General features: G+C 31.6%; 2 protein-coding genes across 6 annotated transcripts in view; one reads left to right on the top strand and one right to left on the bottom strand.

The window, feature by feature from the left end:
- Positions 1-3,764: 3,764 nt before the first annotated feature.
- Positions 3,765-23,689, bottom strand: part of Rhp (GTP-Rho-binding protein rhophilin) — a 40,881-nt gene continuing 20,956 nt past the window's right edge. For 2 of the 5 annotated variants that reach the window (XM_018518338.1, XM_018518340.1), the window contains exons 2-12: positions 14,815-14,930; positions 14,364-14,495; positions 14,213-14,288; positions 10,645-10,722; positions 9,402-9,785; positions 8,914-9,012; positions 8,548-8,818; positions 8,216-8,410; positions 7,856-8,085; positions 6,562-6,714; positions 3,765-4,222 (exon numbers count right to left, since the gene is read on the bottom strand). In XM_018518338.1, the coding sequence (XP_018373840.1) occupies positions 4,019-4,222; positions 6,562-6,714; positions 7,856-8,085; positions 8,216-8,410; positions 8,548-8,818; positions 8,914-9,012; positions 9,402-9,785; positions 10,645-10,722; positions 14,213-14,288; positions 14,364-14,495; positions 14,815-14,930 (1,938 nt within the window). In that variant the 3' untranslated portion in view covers positions 3,765-4,018. Of the gene's footprint in view, positions 4,223-4,880; positions 4,996-6,561; positions 6,715-7,855; positions 8,086-8,215; positions 8,411-8,547; positions 8,819-8,913; positions 9,013-9,401; positions 9,786-10,644; positions 10,723-14,212; positions 14,289-14,363; positions 14,496-14,814; positions 14,931-16,625; positions 17,100-21,945; positions 21,962-23,689 lie in introns of those variants that run through there. The other 3 variants (XM_018518334.1, XM_018518337.1, XM_018518339.1) reach the window with 3 other exon arrangements.
- On the top strand, positions 10,729-14,194 carry tilB (touch insensitive larva B). The gene is made up of 4 exons (XM_018518341.1): positions 10,729-11,286; positions 11,693-11,963; positions 12,118-12,443; positions 13,707-14,194. The coding sequence occupies exons 1-4, from the start codon at positions 10,958-10,960 to the stop codon at positions 14,128-14,130; spliced, it is 1,350 nt and encodes a 449-aa protein (XP_018373843.1). The 5' UTR covers positions 10,729-10,957; the 3' UTR covers positions 14,131-14,194.

Raw genomic sequence — 23,689 nt, 5'->3', positions numbered from 1 at the left:
ATAGGAAATGCAGTTTTTCAATCCATTTGAATATATAAAAATAATATCAGTCATTTCCGTGCATTGTGAATACTGCTAAATTCAAAATTCGAATAGGAAATGCAGTTTTTCAATCCAGTTGAATATATAAAAATAATATCAGTCATTTCCGTGCATTGTGAATACTGCTAAATTCAAAATTCGAATAGGAAATGCAGTTTTCCAATCCAGTCGAATCTAATAATAATATCGGCCATTTTTATGCATCGTGAATACTGCTTAATTTAAAATTCTGAATAGGAAATATGTTCATTTAAAATGGGCCATGAATACTATTCAATTCAAAATTGTGAGTAAAAAATCCATTGTTTCATTTAAAAATGCATCATAAATGCTATTTTATTCAGAATTATGAATAAGAAATTTTTCGTTTTAATTCGACTGAGTAAAAAAAGTTGTACCATAAAAATATATCATGAATTCTACTTCATTTAATACTTAACAGAGACATAAAAAGAACTACGTAAATATGTGCAATAAATGTTACATACGTAAATTCCTTATTTTTAATTAATAAATTAATTGCTTTTATGTATATTTTATATTAATACGTTTCCTTTATTATATACAGCTAGCGTAATTTTTGTATAAAAGTTTTAAAATAATAACTATAGAATTTCATGTATAATTACTACTTTAATTTATTTAAACTTTTACATGTAGAAAAATGTTTTATATGGAATCCAATCCATTTTTATGGATTTAAAATACGGATTCGGATGGATTGAAAATTTCCAATCTATTTCAATTCATTTTCGTTTGCTGGGCTAGTCTTCTTCGGTGTGTCTATAGTTTTGCATAGGTGTGTGCACTGAGAAAATTGTGCCGTAGCAATAAATGTCGTTAAAGCTGTACTCAGGCGCAGAGCATAAATCATCCAATTTTAATATATTCGAATATAAAATAAATCCTATAATTTTTAATATCAAAAATTGTATTACTCACAATTAAGCTTGCTACGCAATCAACATCTTTACAATTTTGGCTCGCAGTAGAAATTGCAAAAGTTTATTAGATGGAACAATTAAATTCGTTCTCTGTATATTCATTCGGGATTATAAAAATAATTTAACTTTAATACTTTTTATTTAATTTAATAAAAATAATGAGATAATTGGACTTTTGTGTCTTGGATTAGAAAACACTTTGTATTCTTAATGGTGTAAAATTATATATTTCTCATTTCAAGATAATTAAACTTTGCGTTCTGAGAATTAAAAAATCTATTTAGTTCTTGAAATTTATTAAAAATTTGAAATATAATAAATGCTTTACATTGGCGAACATTTGAGAAAGTAGAAATCCCGGCAAAGTTGTTTCATGACCGTAACTAATATGAAGCTTTGAGGCCAATTATGTGTAGATGTGCTCATCAATTCGGCGGCGCACAAGATACAATTTATTATGCCTATCGTGCGGAAAATGCGATAAAGATAGAAAATTCGTGTCATGTGATATTTATTTTCGGCCATATATATCGACAAAGATGAAATTTTATTTGGCGATAATTCAGTAGATCAAAAAATATGGAATGGTTACACATCTTTAACAAAATTAAGAAAAGCAGCTAATACTTTATCACTTCGAGATAATGACTTTTTAATTCTCGTCTGAGATACTGTTGAAAGGTCGCGAATTATGTATACCCGCACCGCGTGTATGCAAATGCGAAATATCATATCGAATCAGAATTTCGAGCACTTTGGTACAATTAGCTTATGTGGCTGCCGTACAAGTTCGTTGAAAGTTTCGTGTCGTCTGAACGGCTAAGAACTGCACGTACTAAGGAACGTTTCAGCCAATGCACTTTCTCCGGCGACCCTAAAAGCTTCAGCGACGTTCATTGAAATGAAAATGCAACCATCTCAGTAAGATAATATTATGCATATTGATGAAATATATTTTTTAAGTAAATTTATAATAAATATTTATAATCTGTGCAAACTAAAACCACAAAAATATTTACAAAATATTTAAAATAAATCTTATAAATATTTCTAAATATTTTGTAAATATTTTGTAAATATTGTCTGGGATGTTATGTATAGAATATGTTAGCAAATTAAACAAAATAAAATGATGTTTCATAGGTGCACGGTTTGACGTAGATTAGATTGTAAGTATATACTAATAAAGTCATTTTAAGGAAAAAAAAAATCATGTAAAATATTAACTTATATACTTTCAATGGTACAAATTAGTACAAATTCAGTTGTGTTAATTTTTTCCCTCATTTTGTTTTTTTATGGTCCTGCCAGCTTAAATATTATCAACGTCATTATTTTCTTGAAAATGACATAATATAGAATTGTTTTTGGCAGTACAAAGTAGTACAAATTCAATCGTATTAATTTCTAATATTATTTTTTTTCATCTTTTATTTTGTATTGGTCCTGCTAGCTTAATATTAAGCCAGTAGCGCCACTATTTTTTTCGAAATGGCACACGGTATAAAATTATCATTAATAGTACAATTTAGTACAAAATGAGTACTAAAAATTCTGATAGGTCCGATTTGATTTTGCTGATTTGGTCCTGCTAGTTTTATAGAGCTGAGAACAAAGGTATCAAGAGGTACGTTATACTAAAAGAAATTTGGGTACTTGGGAAAATAGAAATAAAAGTCGTTTCTGGACAGAATGAGATATAATTTCTTGTATGTATATGTATAACGTAAAAAGTTGTGTACACGCTTCTAACGATGCTACAGCTATGTATAAATGTACAGATGCATACGAACGTAAGTACGCACGTAAAGACCCAATTAATATTAAACCGCTTAACGATTTAACAAGAAAGCTTAAATACAAAGCACGACAATTACAGAACTTGTTACATCTCGTGTCGCTATACGACTATTTGTCAATACGTTTATCCTTTCATCAATCCAGTTCACCAATTGTAAACACATTTATATAAACAATATGACAGAGTATGATCATATGTAGCTTAAATCAGTCGTAAAACGTGTGCCCATCGAAATAAACGATAACGAGCGTTTGTTTAAACTTTACACTACACGCCTACGTTGGCACTGTTACTCATAAGAATATTAGCGAAAAATCTCCAATATTAACAATTGCAACTTTATCAAAACCATGTTGAATTGCAAACTCGTCGAATTAAACTTGGATATAATTTGCTTAGCAAAGATTTTATCATAATGAGCTATTTGCCCTAATGAGAAAAATTCTTATAATATATATATATATATATATAATAATAATATATTTAAGAACTTGTCATTTAATTTTATTAAAGATTTCTGAAAAATGCCTCAAATATTTTTATATTTTATAAATTTTCTTCAGAAATTATAGAATGAGAATTCTTAGAAATCTTAAAATATTTCAGAATTCTCATGAATTCTAGAAATAATGTAATATTTTCTCACTACTTCTTAAAAGTGTTCCAATTTGTATAAATAATATGAGAAATTTTTTTAAAAATTATGAAATTATACAAAAATTCTGAGAAATTTTGAAATTGAAAAAAATCTAAAAAATTATAAAAAAAATTTAAGAAAAATTTTCATTGGGCAGATAAGACTTTGCTAACCACAAACAGAAAAATTCTGAATGCTTCCGATATTTAGCGATATACAAACAATTTCAGTCATTACTCGCGCCATGAATTAATTGCAAAATCAATGTTAAAGATTTTCTACAATAAGCCAAATAATATTGATCGTAATTGATTATGATTGGTCAATTTCTTACGGCTTAAGATTTAAAGCTTAAGTAATTGCTTATTGTAGAAAGCCTCTTACACATAAACATATTTATTGTGTTTAACATGGAATATTATCGGTATTGGTATGAAATTTTTGCATAGTGAATTGTTATTTATGCCAAACAACATTCAATTTTGGCAATCGGTGAATTTTGATCGATTTTTATTTCGATCAATTCATCGCAGCATGTTCTAAGCTCATACGATAATGTACAATAACTGGACCGGATTGTTTCTAATCCGGTAATCATCTGAGAATAACATTGTCGAAGGTTAGATCTCTGTTCTCGCGTTGGATGCCAGATTTTTTAAATGGATTCCACGGAAGCCTTCTCACTACATGCGCCGTAGTGACGGATCCCGCCGGGCTCGGTTGACCGGAAGAAACTCCAGAAGAGCTGCTCGCCGAGACGCTGCCCTTATCGTGATGATTGTTGGGTTTTCCTGGTTTCTAAAATAATTAGTTTCTACCGTCGTACTTTTACATTGACCGATTATTATTTGTCAGAGAAATATTTTAATTAATAACAATTATTATCTTTTTTAATAAAAAAGAGAATGGAAAAATAGACAAATAGAAAAATTTTTATTATCAAAACTAATTAATTTCAATTATCTAATCTCTATGGTATTGCTACATAGGATAAAACCGCCCAAAAGTACGTTCTTTTTCCTTCATGCTGTATAATTTGTATATATATATATATATAAGTACCCGAGTTTGAGCAGTAATAAAATGCTGCTTAAGCTATTCTTTATAGTTTGAGCTAAAAATTTGTCAAGTATCAATTTGATACAAACACTCATTTTTACAGGAGATTAATTTTACTAAGACCCGATTGCACCAACATACTTTGATTTTAAGCGAGACTCTCAGATATCTCTCTGTCTCTGTTTTTTTTTCGGCTTTAAAATGAAACAGAGAGAGTTTTAAGTCTCGTTTAAAGTCAAAGCATTGGTGCAACCAGGCCTAAAGGTAAAAATGCGTACTCTTGGGCAAGTGTTTTCTTGAGAGTACACACTATTAAAAAAGTGTCGCTTATTGTAAAAAACAATGTTGATTGAAAAGCTTTTATTTTTTCTGATTAAATATAAATTTTTATAAATACCTGAAGTATTTTTACGTGCAGAGATCACATAAATAAGTTTTCGATCGACAGTCGATATCCCAGCGCAATCGATAATGGGCCTAGAGCCAGCTGCTTTGATACCATGGCCCCTATTCTTGAAAAATATCGCATACGTAAAACTAGGGAAATATTATAGTATACATAACGTACACTACAGTATTTTCCTAATTTCACGAATGTGACACCAGAGAGAAACCTGAGAGAGAACATGAGGGCCTTTTTCCTGTAACCAAAATATGCCCCCGCGTACTACTGTCCTCTGAAGAAGTGGATATAAACAGCTACACAACAATATCTATTTCCTTTTTGTGGTGCTCTTGATAGAAATAAATCGTTGAAATTGTTAAAATAAAATCTATCAAGTTAATAGAGATTTCAACAATTACGGCGATTTATTTCCATCAGGAGCACCGCAAAAAAAAATAGACAGCTATGTAGTTTACATCCACTTCTTCAAAGGACATACAGTAGTATACGAGGGCATTTTGCGGTTACAGGAAAATACTGTCATGTCCTCTTTTAGATTTTTCTCTGGTGATACTTTTCAAGAATAGGGGATCAGAATTCAATTTTCACCGAATTTAGAATACAAATACAACCGTTACAAAATACATGTATCATCGTTATCATTATCTACAGTATCATTGTTTCTTACGGGCTCGATCAAGTTTTCAAGTGCGTACTTTTTGCGGACATCACGTCACTTTTTACTTTTAATAATGCAACCGTATAAAAATTATTACAGATATAATATTAAGTATAATAAACATATTACTAAATACAAAAAAAACATTTATACATATAGTATAAATGGTACAGACTCATAAAGTAACAAATTAATGTAAAAATCGATCAATTTATTCATGACAAATATAGTAAGAAAATGATCAAAATCACAAAATTTAATATATCTCCTTTAAGCTCCGGATACAATGCGAAGAAATAGCGATAACGATAGAAATAACACGATTTCAACCTATCAGAATGTATATTCCATTGTATCTGATTTCTGATAGGTTGAAATCATGTTATTTCTATCGCTATCGCTATTCCTTCGCATTGTGTTTGGGGCATTATTTCATTGCAACGATCACAAGTATCTTTTACACAGATTGGCTAATCAAAAAGGTATGTTCTGTGTGAGTTACAGCTGTTGCGATCTAATATAGTTGTGCCATATCCAGTAAATAACAATTAAAATGTGAATTGAAATGGGTCAAAATTTTCAGAAATATGCATTCGCGAACATTAAAATAAATTTCTTTTTCAATTCAAATGCATTTTTATTTATTTATAGGAATTTCATGAAGCACATTTTTATACCTTTCGATCTAAAAATAATAACTTTCTTCTGTGCGTCGTGAATACTTCTCAAGTTAAAATTCTGAATAGGAAATACAATTTTTCAATCCGATTGAATCTAGTTCAATTGATAGAATATAAAAATATAATTTTTTTCTTACTTAAAATACGCATTCGAATAGATAAAATTTCAATCCATTTCAATTCATCCTCATTTACTGGGTAAAGCTTAATGCGTACTCTTTAGCGATACGTACTTTTGGGCGATCTTACCCTATATTCTTTAGAATTTTCTTATCTTAATTAACGCATTACATTTTTTATTGGAATATTATTAGTTATAAATTTTATCATTTACCTTTAGATAATTCCTATCCATTGGGGTGACTAATTTCAAATTTATAAAGTCACCGCATTGTTTTATCATCCGCACGACTTGCTCGTGGGATGCCCACTTGACGTCTTTTTCGCCGATGCCGACTATGAAATCACCTTCCTTCATTCCGCCCACCTGGAAAAGGAAGTTTTGTTATTATTAATATTATTAATACGTATTTGTAATCGTAATTGCAATTAAATGTATTACACATAATTACAAAAAGAAAGATTAAAGACAACTGTGCAAAAAATTTCGCTGAAATTATTCGTTTTTTAGAATATTTTCATCGCTGAAAATTTGTTGAGATTTCACTAAATGTGAATTTTTCAGATAGCATACTGAAAAATCGCTGAAATGGAACTGAAATTTCTTCGAAATTTTGCTGAAAACAAATTTTTCGAAAAATCACTGAAATTAAACCGAAATTTTTCTGAAATGCTGAAATTTCGCTGGTGTTCCAAAACGCGGAATAATTTCAGCGAAATGGTTTTCCACTAAAGTGAATATATTAGATAATGAGGATCGTGTTACCCCGATAGGTAAATTGTAGAAATATTATACAATAATGGCATCTCATCAACTGACAACAATTTTGCAATAACTGCGCTGACAAAGATAATCTGCCATAACACAACAGTTTTGTCAGAATAAAATTTCTAAATGATATTTATCAAAAATTTGATAAATCTAATTTGAGATGTAAAAATTTTTTAATTCACTTTCTTTCAAGAATGAAAGGAGAAGTCGGTAATATATTGAACAAATACAAATCACAGAACACATTATCCGATTATTTTCAAACTGAAAGTGTTTGATAAACACTTCCAGAAGATCAGCTCATGTATGCATTCTAAAAGCCGTTTGACTTAAAAATTTTTAATTTTGCTGCTGAAACTAAATTTAGTGCTGAATGTATCATACTTTATATATTGCAATATTTCTACATTATAATTTAGAAATAATTGCACATTTTTATAAGCACAATTATTTTTCTAAAATATAGATAAAATATTTTTTCCAATTATTAGACAATTTCTTTCTAAAATTTAATTTGATAAATATGCCGCTAAAATGAGCTATATCATTATTATCTTACCGAAATACCATGTCGAAATTAATTGAGCCAATGATTATCAGTATTTTAAAAAAGATCAGAGTTTCTGCACTTATTTTTGTAAATATATCCGTATAATTACAGATTACAAATTTTATGCATGATTTGTCATATAATTTTATAACCATTGTCCTATATTGGGGTAGTAGATTATCTTACATCTGCTAGTGAATTGTGATCGACGGCTGCTACTATCACCGGAGCATCACCCCGTACACTAAATCCAAAACCTTCACCGTCAGGGCCTCTTTGAAGTTGTATCAATCGCGGCGCGGTCCAATGACGTTTGGCAGAAAATATCGCTACAGGTCCCAACGACTTGAAAAGGTCGTCCACTCCGTGCTGTCCAAAATCAGGATGAGTGATACTAAGTTGAAATTTTGTCGAGGCTATATTTCCAAACAAAAAAGAGCAAAATAAAAAATATGCATTTTGATATTATGATTTATTTTCGTCGAAATAGAAAAGACAAAAATTAATTATGTTTTGATTAATAAGTTTTTTTACAAAGCGTCGTACCGATAATATCCGGTGGATCCAAAAGTTCTCGAAAATCATCCTCATTACCAAACCTATTATAACTTTCAAGCGTTGCTTCTTGAGCTTTCTTCAGAACCTTCGCTAGAGCTTGTTTACCCTTCAACTCGCGGCACATTCTCTGGAGCCGTTGACTCTCGTCATGCAAAACAAGAGCTTCTCTGAGATGTGCTTTGCCTGTAATAAGCAATTCTATTCATATACGTTCCTTACTGAGAATAAATAAGAAGAAGAATTGGCGAGATGTAAAAATATCATTTATTAGTATTTTCAATCGATGTAATTTATATAAAACAAATTTCGCGTAAATGTACCCAATAATTTCCTTTCGTTGTCATCTCTGGGAATAGTTGCGTCCAATTGAGTTTTCCCGTCGCTCTTTTGAATATGCTCCAACGTGAGCTTTGTTTCCACGCGAAATTCAGCGATTGGTCTGTCCAGCAGACCAACAGCGATATGCTTGTGAGCGAGGGCAAGATGGTGTTCGCGCTTCACTAGTATCAATGAGATCCACGTCTCCGGGACGTAATCACGAACTGGCTCGCGTGATATCAATCCGTGGACGTCATTGTATATCGCCGCAACCTGGATTAATCATCTTTATGATTCACTTGTACTTATTACACCGATAATTGTAAGAAAAAAAAATTGTGAAAAGTTTTTTCTTTTTATTTTTTTACCTGAGCTGCCTCTTGAGCAAGATCTAAACAAACGTCGACGTTTCTGCTGTCCTTCGATTGAAGCTCCAGTTTTTCAAAGAGACACTCCCTTGCCTGAGCCTAAAATGCGAAATGAATTAATCGTTAATAGTATTATGTAATACATAATATTAAAAAATATTAAGGGATCACTAATTACAAGCAGCGCCGTTTCAAAGATTTATTGTGTCTGAATGCAGAGCATTCCTATACCGCCCTTTTCTATCGATAATTCATATCAACCTTCACTAAATCCAAATGAATACTGTCACGGCTATAATCAACATGAAAATCCCTGCGCGCGTGTGCGGTTGTACGATTATTTTTATAAAGACATGTCGTCGGCTGCAAGGATGCACTGCCGTTGCATCCCGATTTGAAACGGCCCTGATTATGTGATAGAATAGTTCTTTTTGTTTGAACAGCTATCAAAGCAAACATTAAATTATAAGACTAAAATGAGAACTCACAAGCATCAACTGTACCAACATCTCCAGCATATCTGGGCCCAAATCCATACTTGGTGCATTTGTGAAATTCTCATGGATATACCGAAAGGTGCCAGCCGCTCTGAGAAAAGCGTCGACTGCTTGATCGAGTCCTCGAGCAGTCAGACGATCCTGCTTGGCAGCCAGTTGCGTATAAAGCGCACCGGCATTAAAAAGAATGGATGCCTTCTCGAAGGCAACTGTTCGTTGACAACTCGGCACTCCTGTCAACGAATCGAACCATTCAAAATAGATGCCAAGGCTTCTGTCAGGTGGAAAGAAACGTCTCTCTATGAAATAAAGCTGATTATAATAACGCAGGAGTAACGCGATGCCTGCTGAATCTCTGGTCGGTGTCCTTGTAGCCTGCGAATATAAAATAATAAAATATTTATTTAAAGCAGGATCTTAGTGCTTAAATATTTCTTATATGAATTTATATACATATATCTATTATAATTCTGGATATTACGCGCCGAAATCTATTTTGATCTTGAAGCACCATCATGAACAGAACCAGAATAGTAATATCACTTTATTAAATTAGCAAGCAATTTAATAATCTTTTTTTATCCTAATAAACATCTTTATAAGAATATTAATAATCAGATGTTAATGAAAATCTTAAAATATGCGAATAATTTATTGCAAAAAATATTGCCTCAGCTAAGGTTTAAAACTGAAACTCTCGACTTTCCGGGACGGGCGTTATACTAATTCAACCAAAATTATTTTTTGCAATAAATTATTTGCAGATTCTAAAATTCTCGTTGATTATTCAGATTATTATCTGATTATTAATATTCTTATAAAGATGCATAAAAAAATTATTAAATTGCTCGTAAATTTAATAAAGTGATTACTACTCTGGTTCTACTTATGATGGCGTTTCAAGACTGAAAAAGATTTTGGCGCATAATATAGAAATTTTTGTATTTAATTAGATTTATTTTCATCGGCCTACATTCGTATTATATTGTTTCTTTTTATGTTCATTAACTTAAATTATGTATATCTGGAATAATATTCAAATCATTGAAAATTATGATACTTTATAACAAAAAAAAGCAATTGGACAATCTATGCAAAGTTCTCCATAGAAAATTTTTGAAATATGTAAATAAGAAAGATAAAAAATTGTTATAAATATTTTTTGTAAATTCGAAAATTCTGTTTATTACTATTATGGAATAATATGGAGGAAAAGCATGCATTATTTGTTTACCTGTCTGGTTTCCATCAAGTCAGCTATAGCTTCTTCATAGTTTTCCCCATCTTCGCTATAATGCTCCAAGATGAAATCCTACAAGAGAGAAAATAAATAATAAAAGATCGTTCATGCGGGGTAATCAATAATTCGTGACACGTGCACATAGCACGTGGAAACATGACTGACAATGTTAAATCGATATCCTCATAGCAACTACGAAGCTTTCTTGGTTAATGCATGTTCGGGTATTTTTATTCACGATATTTGCGATTTTCCTCCGTGATTCTCGTTAAAATGTGTTAAAGTTAGAAGCTAATGCAAGATAAAAATGGTAAAAATCACCCTTGAATTAATACGGAAACGTTCGGAGCACAATGAGGGCGAAATATCGACGTTGGAAGAAATAGCTTTGCACCAAGAGAATATCGATAAAATTCAACTAATAGACAGACACTGCAGAAATCTCAAGATCCTCTTATTGCAGAATAACCTCATATCGAAGATGGAGAATCTGAATATGTTGAAGAGGCTGGAATATTTGAACCTGGCCCTCAATAACATCGAGGTTATTGAGAACCTGGAGGGTTTAGAGGGTTTAAAGAAATTAGACCTCACCCTCAATTTTATTGGAAATTTACAAAGTGTAAAAAGTCTCAGGTATTTTCCTTTACAAATATTAGGCGTTTTCTAATTTATCAATTGATCAATGCGCAAATGCAGCTTCTACAGAATAAAATTACATTTGCGCATAATTCGATTGATCAATCGATGAATTAAAGAAGTTATTGCCCTATATGTATTATTATATGATATTACATAATTATTAGGATGTATGTAGATAATTTCTCATTATTGATATCATAAAATTCATTAGTTAAGAAACGTATCAAATAATTTACCTGATTAATTAGTCAAGGTCCAACTATCAAGATCAATCAAAGTTAAATTTTGATCGATTGTGCATTAATTGATATAATTTTCATATTATACACTATTATATAATTTTAATAAAATTATAAATCCCTTTTGATTCTCTCTAAACTGTGGTTCGTGGTTTACATAGGTGTAATGAGCATTTGGAGCATTTGATTTTAATGGGAAATCCATGTACGGATTACGAATACTATAGACAATATGTTGTGGCGACTTTACCGCAATTGCAAGAGTTTGACATGCAGGAGATTGAAAGGTCGGAACGTATCAAGGCATTGCAGATTTATTCGAGAGCGCAAGATGATGTTATTGAGAGCTATCGGCATTACGAGAAAACTAGGATAGCTCAACGCATTCGTCGTAATGCTGAACATGAAACCATAGAAACAATCAATCAAATGGTAATCAAATAAATGGTTATTTCCAGTATTGCTATCGCCATTATGCATAAGTGTCTTTTAAATTATCTGCAGTCTGCTAAGCATGTAAACAGTTATGTCGTAGATTCATTTACGCATGAAAAATGCAAAGACGAGCGTATAATATTTTCCATAGAATATTACAGAAGAGCAAGCAAAACATACAAAGAACGAGCAAAGCGAAAATATGAATACAGAGCAGGATGACGAGCCAGAAGATGAACGTTTCTGGAAGCAGCCTAGTTATCATACGCCAGAAGATAGAGTCGTTATCGCTGAACGAGTTATGAAAAAACAAGAGAAAAAGCATCACATTTCGGATACGAGTAATCATTCAAAACGTGTGCTGAAATTATTCGCTCCGGACGGAAGAGCATACAATATGAATCAGGCAAAAGTGCCATTCAGATTAAACGATGAAAGCAATCCCGATTTTGTTGTTCTTGAAGTTTCCGTTTATAGGTAATTAATCATTGATTAATACAATTACATGATAGAGGAAACCTGGAACTATTTGTTATAATTTTGTATTAGAATCTTTTTATGGACTAATGTATGTATTTAAATTAACGAATATGATTACAAATAATTTTTTTTCACTACATATGAAGTAATTTGATAAAATATACGATTTTATTTAATTAATTTTAATATTATACAATAATTTCTCTTGGTTGCATATGTAATTATCGGATTATACATAGAGATTTCATATGAATTTTATAATGATTTCGAGGATTCTGTCCTAAAATTACATTAAGTGGTTACCGCCTCACTAAATAGTTTATATTTTATTTTGTATCAATGTTTTTAAATATTTAAAATTAAAATTTTCCATTAGTAAAACTGCAGGTAAACTCTGCAAGACAAGTTGTTATTAACAATAAAATGAGACAAATTGTCATATTTACAATTATCTCAAACATGTATACATACGAACAAATTCAAGATTACGATGAAATCAAATATAAAATACTTCATACAAAATATTTATTTTAGAATATAAAACTAAAATTTATAAAAATGTATTAATACACATTTTCGTCTTGAATTAGTTATTAGATTAATATCTATCTATCTCAATCACTAAAAGAAAGAAATAATTAGTTTATCAATTCTAAATATATCATAAATTCTTACATTGTATCAGTCTTTCTCGATCGAACTGTAACTAACGCTTAACTCTTTATTCTTCATCCGAGAAAATACACACAAATAAAAGACTAGTACACATATCAATTCAAATATGTGTTATTGTTATTATAACTAAATGTACATAGAAGAAATATACAAAAAAAATAATAACATACCTACGGCTTATGTATCCAATAAAACAACTAATTCACAGAATGAAATATTTACTTTCGACAGCAAAAATCACATAAACAGACAGTATTTTACAATACAATTTACGGCTAACAAACTAAGTGAAATAGTAAAATGTCATAAGTTATACTTATGTAAATCTTTATAAAAATGTATTGTTTTCTTTGGTAACTAAAAGAACTAACTGTAACAATTTGCTTCTTCTGATATCTATTCTCAATATTTTCTACGGCATAGAGATTTTGAAGATATTCAAAATTTATTAAACATACATTATTAATGTATAACATTATTAATGTATATTAATGTATTTATACATATATATATATATATATGTATGTATGTATGTATGTATGTATGTATTAATCGTATCATTATTGCACTTTTTTATATATAAAGGCATTTGGACACCTCTTACATTGACGTCGACATAAATCCGACTTACGTGCGAGTCACTATAAAAGGAAAGATTCTGCAGCTGACCCTACCCTGCGAGATATTGGTTGATAAAAGTAATGTCCAACGGAATACGACCACTGGCAATTTAGTGATTGCTATGGCCCGATTGACTCCGTGCACAACAATCGTTGATGACAGGAAGGATGAATCGACAATAAAGAAGAAATCTAGCGAATCTAAAACAAAGGTGATCACAGTTCGACCACCGGTGATTTCTCGACGAGCTCTTCTCGAGATCGGTCCACCTACGGTCGTTTACAATTTTCTGAGGATAACCGAAGATTCCGCGAAACGAACACAGAAGAAAGAAAAAAAAAATCTCGAAGATTTCGAAGACAATTCAGACGTACCACCTCTCGAATAAACGGACATGAATAAAAAAAAAAATTACATAAATACTCGACGATAATCTCGCAAACTAATCATCGCGTTGATTTGAAACTTACTTTAAACGGATCCCGAAAGTCAATGTCTTTGGTCTCTTTGAGTCCCAATGGTATCATCGGCATAACGGGCTCAGCGCTGAAAAACAATACCGTTCAATATTGTATATTTTCATCACATATCAGTAAAATTCATAATTTTCTTCGAATTTACCCATCGACATTTTGATACAGTTCCACTGAACTGTTCAACTCGGCAAGCTGTTCCTTCAACAACTGCAGATTCGAGTTGACAAAGCTTAACTCCAATGCGACGGTCTCTTTCAATTTTCTGTTGGTCGTCGCCCTGTAATATGATTAATAAAAACTAAAACAAATGCAACTACACGGAGAGAATTTTCTTTTAAAATTTACCCTGGAAATATGGTAGTTGTGGTACAATACAATATTAAAAAAATGTTTACCATGCACTCCAGTAAAATTAATCAAACTTATTTTATACTTTATTGCAGTTTTATCAATGAATGAGAGATTTACATTAAAATTCTTCGAATTACAATATTGTCCCACAACTATATCATATTTTCAGGGTAACTCTAAGAAAAAATTCTCTCCTTGTGTGTGTATATGTTAAGGTAGTACACTAAATAAATTACATAGCTTACTTAAAAAGATTCTCAGCGCCCGCTCGCAACCGTAGCTCCTTGTTGATCTCTTGATTGAGCTTACTTCGCTTGTTCTGCAGCTTTCCTCTGCAGGTCGCTACCCTCGGATCCGAACCCTGCGAACCATGAAACGCATAGTTAGCGATGTTTCCAACGTATCATGTATGACTCGTAATCATACTATAATCCCGAATCCGCAAAGATTGCTGCAACGATAAAGACCAAGTTCCGCTAATCATGTTGATCAACTAATTCTGGTTAACAATTATATTATTATCTATCCTCTTTCCGGATTATAGCCATAATATGAGTAGAAACAAGGCGATAAAATTTTCTTACAGTATAAACTCTATTTAGAAAATATTCAAAAACGAGTTAACAACAATAGATGTTAAGTAATATTAATATTAAATTTAATACATTAAAAATTAACGGAAAACCGTTATACCTAGTTATAATTTACAAAGTTTTCATTAGCCGTTTTAGATTTACAAAAATATAAACTTTAACATAGTCAAAAATTAAACATCAACACAGATAAAATTGGTAGTGTCATGCCAGTATAATAATTATGTCCATGAGGACTGGGTATGACTTTAATTAATCCACATTGCAATGTAGTAATTGCAATTAACAATTTCAACAAAAATGATAATTGCTTTCTTGGTATCCTCACTTCATTTGGAGAAGATCAAGTAAATCAAGATACATCAAATATGATAGAGAACGTCATCATTTCGGTCAAAGTTAGATGTTTCGAATAATACGATATGTATTCTTTATTAAATAAATTTATTTTAGATATTATTGCGCGCCGATAACTTTCGGACACTTTCAATACAATCAGTCTGAAACGCTACTATTTCCCCCTAAATTCAGCCTAAATTAAATTAGAAAAACTGTAAAGAACTTATTGCGAAAAATATTACCTCAGCCAGGATAAATCAAGATATATAATCTCGTAATAATTCTCCTCATTATAATTTTCTGTTGATTATGCACAATTCTCTAATAAGAAACAAATTGTAAGTTGTAAAACAGTTAGAATTAGATTAGTAGACAGTTAGATTAACATTATTGATTTACTCTCATAATTTGCTTCTAAATTAAGTCAAAATATTCCCAGATAACATTACGTCCAAAATGCGGACATAAAACGTCTTGAAGATGTCTTAAAGATTGTTTTAAGACATCATATTATAAGACGTTATAATGCAGCGAATCAGTAATGTTAATTGTAATTTTGTGTTAATTTTTTATATAATATTTGTATTTTCTGATATACTTTCTAATATATTCATCTTGTGTGTCAAGTATAAAAATTTAGATGGACCATTATTTGGAAAATATGAGTTGTATTAAATTTAATACAAATTTTCTATATAATAGTATCTGATAATGATTAAGGTAATATTTGATATTCAACGATATTAAAGTCACTTGAAGTAAAATAAACGCAAATGTATCATACTAATTAAAATTGAAATTACTTGCGCAAATATTATGTTATAATGTTATTGCTCATTGCTATTGGAAATTATTGTATCTTATTCGGATATTACAGAATTAATGAATGAAAAAAAAGTTGTTGATAGGCAATTCATTCCTTCGTTCTGATTGAGATAATATAAGAAATGAACTTTTGAATCGGAAAGAAACGCTGGTAAATGTGTAATTATACACTAACGCAGGTGTCAAACAAAGTACGAAGAAGATAGGAAGAGAATACGCGAATTATATACATCGGAAGAAGCTCACGATCGCCGTGTGTAGAGCCGACTGTCAAGTATACGACTTCCTTTGCTCCTTACCCCAAACCGGAAGTATCTCCTCATGATAGCATCCGGTGTGGCTATTTTCGCGTTTCGCGTATTTAGCGAACTTCCTATATCAGCACCGTATTTTCTTCTCTCGTATATCCTTCTTTCATCCTTTTCGTCCATCGTAGTCTCGCTCGGAACGATCACCTTTGCGTCCGAGGGAGCGATCGCGCGATCCTTCGGCAACGGGCAATAATGCACCCACTTTAGCATGATCGCGAATACATCGACAATGATCTTGATCGTACCATCGGAATTGAAACTGTTCTCGACGCTGGTGAAGATACGATTTTTTAACGTCCGTTCATCTTTCTCTTTTTCCTTTTTTAAAATTTTACTTGAAAGTGGAATACAAAGAATACGATATAAACACGCGATGTAGTAGTGACTTGTAAATCATATGTAGAAGCTGCGATTAGAAACTTTAAATTAGCACGTGGATTAAGCTAGATGGAGTCCAATGCTTTATCGCGCGCGTGTGATATGTTTCTCTCTCTCTCTCTCTCTCTCTCTCTCTCTCTCTCTCTCTCTCTCTCTCTCTCTCTCTCTCTCTCTCATGTTATTATAATTATTAATCATTTATAAGATTTTATTTTTCTTTGTAGAAATTTAAAGCTATATATATATATGAGCGTTATTGCCAATGAAAAGTTTCGTATATATAAATAATCAAAGAGTTTACGGAATCTGCACCGATGTAACACGAAAATGCAATTTTTTAATTTATCAATTTGACATTGTTCTAACATAATTTTTTTACTGATAGCTTTAGTTTGTTAACACATATTCCTTTAACAATAAAAGATAAATAGGAGTTAAAAGAACATCCAATCATTTTCCATTAAAAACAAAAAAGTTATAATATTCAAATTAAGAAAGAGAATGCTAATTCTGGAATACGCTATATGTATCTATAATACTAGATAAACATAATTCTTATCAGAATCTTTACAATCTAGCCTGCATTTGTCATCTTGCAAAATTAATCGTTGCGCAAAAGGTTATCAGTCGTAAAAGTCTTGATGACCTACACACGACTTAAAAATACAAACTTAAGATTTACACACTTTCGGCGATATTAATAAAACAACAATTAACGTATCGTATAATGTTATACCGATCCCATTCATATATAAAATAGTTAAAAAATACGATAGTTACATACTTATTGATTCTTTGAACTATTTGAACAAAAAAAAAATTAATGCATAGTAATTGCTTTTACCATAAAAATGCTATATTATCATAAATGTTGGAAAACTATATCATATCACGTAAAATTTCAATATGTGTGAAAAGCCGACTCGCTTTACCGAGCACTGATGATATTCGACTGATGATATTCGACGATCCAATCGATCCTTATCATCTTACATAAATCGACTTTTAAGGAAATGTACAATATATCGAGATTCTACGCGCATTTTCAGTTAATCTTTCGCAAGCGAAAAGCGCCAAATGAATCAACTAAGCTCGTTTCATTGAGAACGTAGGATTTAATGTTTTGTGATTAAAAATTTTCAACAAAAACTCGAAAGATGGTCTCGTTTGCCATTTCCAAATAAACCAGATGGAGATGTTAAATGAAATAGAAATACTACACTCATAGTGTTGAGAAATATTAACAATTAAATATTATAAATAAACCAATAAATTATAAAGAAAAAAGATAAGAGGCAAGCTCGTGGGCAGTTTATGCGGTTTATAGCTTTTATTTTAGATACGTAACGGAGGACTAGGTGTTCGCTTTACCGTAATTCCGTTCCACTCTACTTAAACCGTCTCGTTAACGCGATAAGCGCGACTCGAAGGTAACGATGGGTTATCCGTAACTGCAGTCGTTTATGCAAACTGAATTGAAAATTCTAAAGGTGCATCTTTCTATACATTCCACCAATATTTGCTTATAGTTACCGGCTGCAGTGCCAGAATCGTCATTGTAACGTCGTGCATCACCGAATATAGACGAAAATTCTCAGTTACGGATTCTTCCTTACGTAATGCTCCTCAACATTTACGTCGTGAAATAGTAATTTTTCTATTCATAAAAGTAGATAAAACATTTTATACCGTTTTATTATCTTTTGTTATTTTTACCTAACGCAAAGATAAGATGAGCTATTGTCTTATAATTTTTTTTGCAATTTTTTAATCAATGCTACAAATGGATGCTTAGAACGATTTAAGAGCATAAATATATCCTTTATACATTTATTATTATTGTTGGAGATGTGAATAATTTGATTTCGTGTACAAAGGTCTCGATCAATTCGAGAGTTAAATTTGTTAAATGATTGATAATGATTATATATAGTATTTTATTCGATGTAACACGTCGTGATATAACACATACGTATTGTAGAAAAGCATTCATATAGATAGAGTAAATAGAATATAAAAGAGCTAACTCGGTCAATCAGAAGCGAGATCAGAAATTACGATCGGTGTTTTTCGCTCTACAGAAAATTATAACGTCTAGTTCCTCCTGACATAAATAATTAGTAATTTATCAGTGCTGTTCGCGAAATATACGCCCACCATTAATACATACAGAATGCCCCAAGAATCGATATTTTCTCTAAATTTTACTAAAAATTTATTTTTTCTGTTTCTTTTTTCATTTATATAATATCAAATATATTGAAAATATGTAATGTTTATAATTCTTCACTAGACAACATTGAACCTATAAATAATGAAAATTAACGATATGTTTATTTGTAACTATCGTTCGAGCAAACCGATCATTTGAAATTTGAAAGGCGCGTCCCTCTATATATAAATTTGGACTTATGTAGACCATATCATATTATTCTCGATGTAAAATTAGATTTCATAGATGTTAAGTGAAAAGAAATTTCAGAAAACAACCAATTTCACGTTAGCTAACAAGTGAATGATTTCGAACTCTAGTTACATTAGACAAAATTATAAGCCTCTTTAATTTTCTCTTCGTGTTATATTTCTACTATGATTTATCATCAATTAAGTCGACATAAGAATTATTATATTTGAACATTAATTATTCTATAATTTCGTACAAAAAATTAATCGGTCGCGAAATGTGTCCCATCAAATTTTCGATTCAAATTTTCAAAAAAAGAATTGGTTGTTAATTCAAATTGTTCTGTTGAATAATTCCTAATCGGAAGACGCGTGGGTTTTGGAACATTGCCTGAGTATACAGCGACGCGAATGTGCATATATACTACATTAACGACGTATAGCCGGATGTTATCGCGCGCTAAATCTACCGTAACTCGCGCGTTATTAAATGACGAGGTCTTAGTAACCGACCGGCTAGCTGGTCGCATAACTGTTTGTCGTTTCAGGCGAATCAAAGCCGGTCAGAATCGGTATTGCTGGACTAAATCAGTATATCGGAGTATCGGACATCCGTGCATGCGTAAAGAGCAACGTTTCATCACGGGATAGCCTTGCCATCGAAATCTCGCGTGTCCTGCGCGTGCAATATTCAATTGAATTTGCATGGAACGTCCAATTACATTATCACTATAATAACGAGTATCGTGAGGGTGTAAGTAACTATAAGGTAACTATACTAGGAACAGCGACAAGCCGCGCCTATTTTCACATTAAACTATAAAATGTACTCATATTGTATACTCATTTCTGCATATGCATACCTCTTCAATCATTTCTTATTCGATTTAGCAATGTTATCATGCATGTATTCAGTGTTCATTCGTTAGTATGTATACATGGCTTAACGCGTTTTCAGAGAGCACAAAATACTAAGAGATAACGAAAAAATGTATTTTTTAAGTTGTCTTTTCGACAAAGTAAAATATGTCTATAAGACGACTTTTAGTTTTATCGAAAAGACAAGTTAAAAAAGACATCTTTTCATCATAGTTGTTTCTATAGTTGTTTTTTCGTATTACTGAAAGCATAACATGAAAAAGATATCTTTCCGTTATTTTAATACTTTTCATCGCGAGCAGTACGTGGACGTACTGGAGTTCAGTTTCCCCGAGTTTTGGAAAATATACAGGATAGAGAATAAAAAAGATGCAGCATTATGAGAAATTTTATCCGTATTCTAATGAACACTAATGAAATATTTTTGGAAGCGAATCTTCAAAGGGGATTATGATGAAAGATAGTGGCTCTTCCATACAGGACACGGCAAGTGTTGCAAGACTCATAAATGGGATGTATATTAAAAGTCATTTAGTTTTGTGTAAAAATTAATTTAGAGATCTCTCTGATGTTAAATGTTTTATGTGTCAAAATCTAAAAATTAAGAAAAGTGTTAAAGACGATTAAAAGATATCTACAGAAGTCATCTTTTAATTATCATATGGATAAGGCTATAAAAATGACGAGCAGTGCGATATCTGTCACCTTTTAATCATCTTTCCAACAACTTTGTGCTCTTTAGGGTATTTCCATTTCCTGATACATATTTCAGTAATATTAAAGAATCTTACAAAAGTTGCAAAACTTTTTTTTGCTCAACGCAGTAGCTGTTGGTCCATAATAATACATTATAAAATAGACAATTTGAATAAATATGTACAATTAGAACGATATATTAATAAATAATATGTATGAGAGAGAGAGAGAGAGAGAGAGAGAGAGAGAGAGAGAGCACTATTCTGTGCGCAAGTCAGATAAGTTGAATCACATTTTGTTGATCTTTATATACAAGTTCCTAAACTAATGCACGCGGAGACTCTGTTAAAACAATATAATCGCGTAGGTTGCGACACGTTATTACTTAACATCGCCCACGTTCGGACACAAATATCCGATATTCCTAATTGTTCAGCATTTGATTTATGCAACTTCGATAGGCGACCTTGCTTGGTGAATTTATGAGACAAAGCGTGCGTGTTGAAATGATTGTACATATTGCACAATTGTTTCTTTTTCTTTTGTGCGATACGCATTGTGCGCATCGCGAACAAATACGATCCACACTTAATGATTATCCATACAAGTGGAAATTCGCATAATTCGCGAAGTGACACTGCTAGCAAAGTGTTATCGAATTTATCGCAGCGAATTTACGTTATAATCTGTATTATCTCCCACGTCGATCATGTTCAAGTAGTATATTATGTATTTACGATCAAACCACCGTAATTTTTAAAATCGAATCGCGAAAATATAACATAGCGTTTTCAGCAATTATCGAACGCATTTGTCGTGGAAGGAAGAATTGTAATGAAAAATAAGAAGAGATATGTCGCGAAATATCAATCGCGAACACAGACGCGGTATTCGCACTTAAGACCCGTGTGACTCTTATTTCGAAAAGCCTATTTATTTAAGACTCTCTAACACAACGTCGACTTCTGGCCGGCCATGCACCGTCGTATCTTGCCGGCGACTAATCGTGAGAGGTGAGGTCGTCGGAATATGGGTCCCGGACTTGGCACTTTGGCGCTCGGTGAAAGGAGAGAAACTCCGTAAATAATACAGTGGGGATGGTTAACGATGGCTTTTTCTTCGTCCCCGTCTCGTCGCGATTCTCGTACACGCATTCACGCAATACGTGTGCCGTGTGCGTGCGATTCTGCGTGAATCATGAAACGCATGTCTGATGCGTAAAAGCGCCAATAGATGACAAGACTCTTCCCGATCTTCGCGTACAGCTAAACAGCTGTCCATCCATGAGAATGATCCGTACAGTCATTTCACGAACTCACGGATCCAAGTTCAATACACTGTGGACACTCACGTATATATAGGTACATGTCTTTGCGAACGATAGGGTAATAAACATTCGGAAAAAAGTGCAAGCAAGATATTGCCCAACAAACACTAAACAAAAATATATAACTGTTATATACATATCGGTTACGTAGCAGTTACATCTAATTTAAGAATAATCAATATACGTAAATATTCTACATATTTCATCTAAATCAATATACGGAAATACTCTGCATATTTTGGGATCATTTTTGTATTTTGAGATTCGCGATTTTAATTAAAATAAAAAAGATGTAGCTACATGAATTGTAGTACTTCGACCCAAGGTTTCCACGCGATCGATGTCTCGTCGCATTATCTCGTCTTATTTAACATCCGATGCTTTTGAATTTATTTTAAACGATTGTCTCTTTTTTAATTTTGTTGTTACAAAGAGTTGTCCGTTCATAAGAAATAATGTAAATCTGATTTCAGAAAGCAAATTTGATTTGCGTTATACTTGCGTGGATTTGTAATGTATTACGCATATATGTGTATATATAGTAAAATTCGAAAGTTCAACGTTTACTAATAAATACTGGTTGAGCAATATTTTCATCTATGTATGTCAAGCCTGTCCAATTTTAGTTCTGAGCGATGCTTATCAATACTTTACAGTCCCGAAATCTTACTGACATAAAATTTTTTTGCGTCGATGGCTTTGCGTTTTAGCTCCGAAGCTCAAGTTGCCTAATGTGTGCGTGTATATCATTTCCTTATTATTCTTTTTGCTCTCTTATGAAGATATTACGTTCTGTGTACTATTTCGACGAACTTATGTAATTTTACGAAATCCATGAAGAAATCTTTAAGAGACATGAAATTTAATGTGAATGTATTACTAATTAATTAATACGTTATTTGATGTACAATATTCTAGAAACAGGTTTTTCCACATACAAGATCCTCAATCGTTTAAAAAACAGAATTTAACAGACCAACCAAAATCACAAAATCATCACTTTCGACGGATAAGAATTTGTTAAAAAATTTTGATAAGAAATTAAGCGCCAATTTTAATTGAAATTTAATAATTACTCTGATCTTAATTAATAAGTTAATATAATATTTTTTTAAAATAATAACTTAATTTAATAATTACAAATGTGTTAATTTTAACCAAGTAATTTCTGCTTAATTATTAATAATTTCTGATTACTATTAAGTCTTTCGTACCTTCAACTTTCTCAGAAAAGTGCATTTCGTATAAAGACGGATTTTTATCGTATGGTTTTTTGAAGACACTGATTCCAATTTAACTGTCAAAAAATTTTTTAATGATAGATTCAAGACGGCGGTCATAGAAAAATGAGATATCGATATATTTGAAA

The sequence above is a fragment of the Trachymyrmex cornetzi genome, unplaced genomic scaffold (genome assembly GCF_001594075.2).
Source record: "Trachymyrmex cornetzi isolate Tcor2-1 unplaced genomic scaffold, Tcor1.1 scaffold748, whole genome shotgun sequence".
In the NCBI taxonomy this organism is placed as follows: Eukaryota; Metazoa; Arthropoda; class Insecta; order Hymenoptera; family Formicidae; genus Trachymyrmex; species Trachymyrmex cornetzi.
This window is presented reverse-complemented; position numbering and strand designations above follow the sequence as displayed.

Coding starts and splice junctions, on each gene's coding strand:
- tilB (XM_018518341.1), top strand. CDS start 10,958: ATGGTAAAAATCACCCTTGAATTAATACGGAAACGTTCGGAGCACAAT. Junction 11,964..12,117: donor TAGAAACAATCAATCAAATG/GTAATCAAATAA, acceptor TATTTTCCATAG/AATATTACAGAAGAGCAAGC. Junction 12,444..13,706: donor CTTGAAGTTTCCGTTTATAG/GTAATTAATCAT, acceptor TTATATATAAAG/GCATTTGGACACCTCTTACA.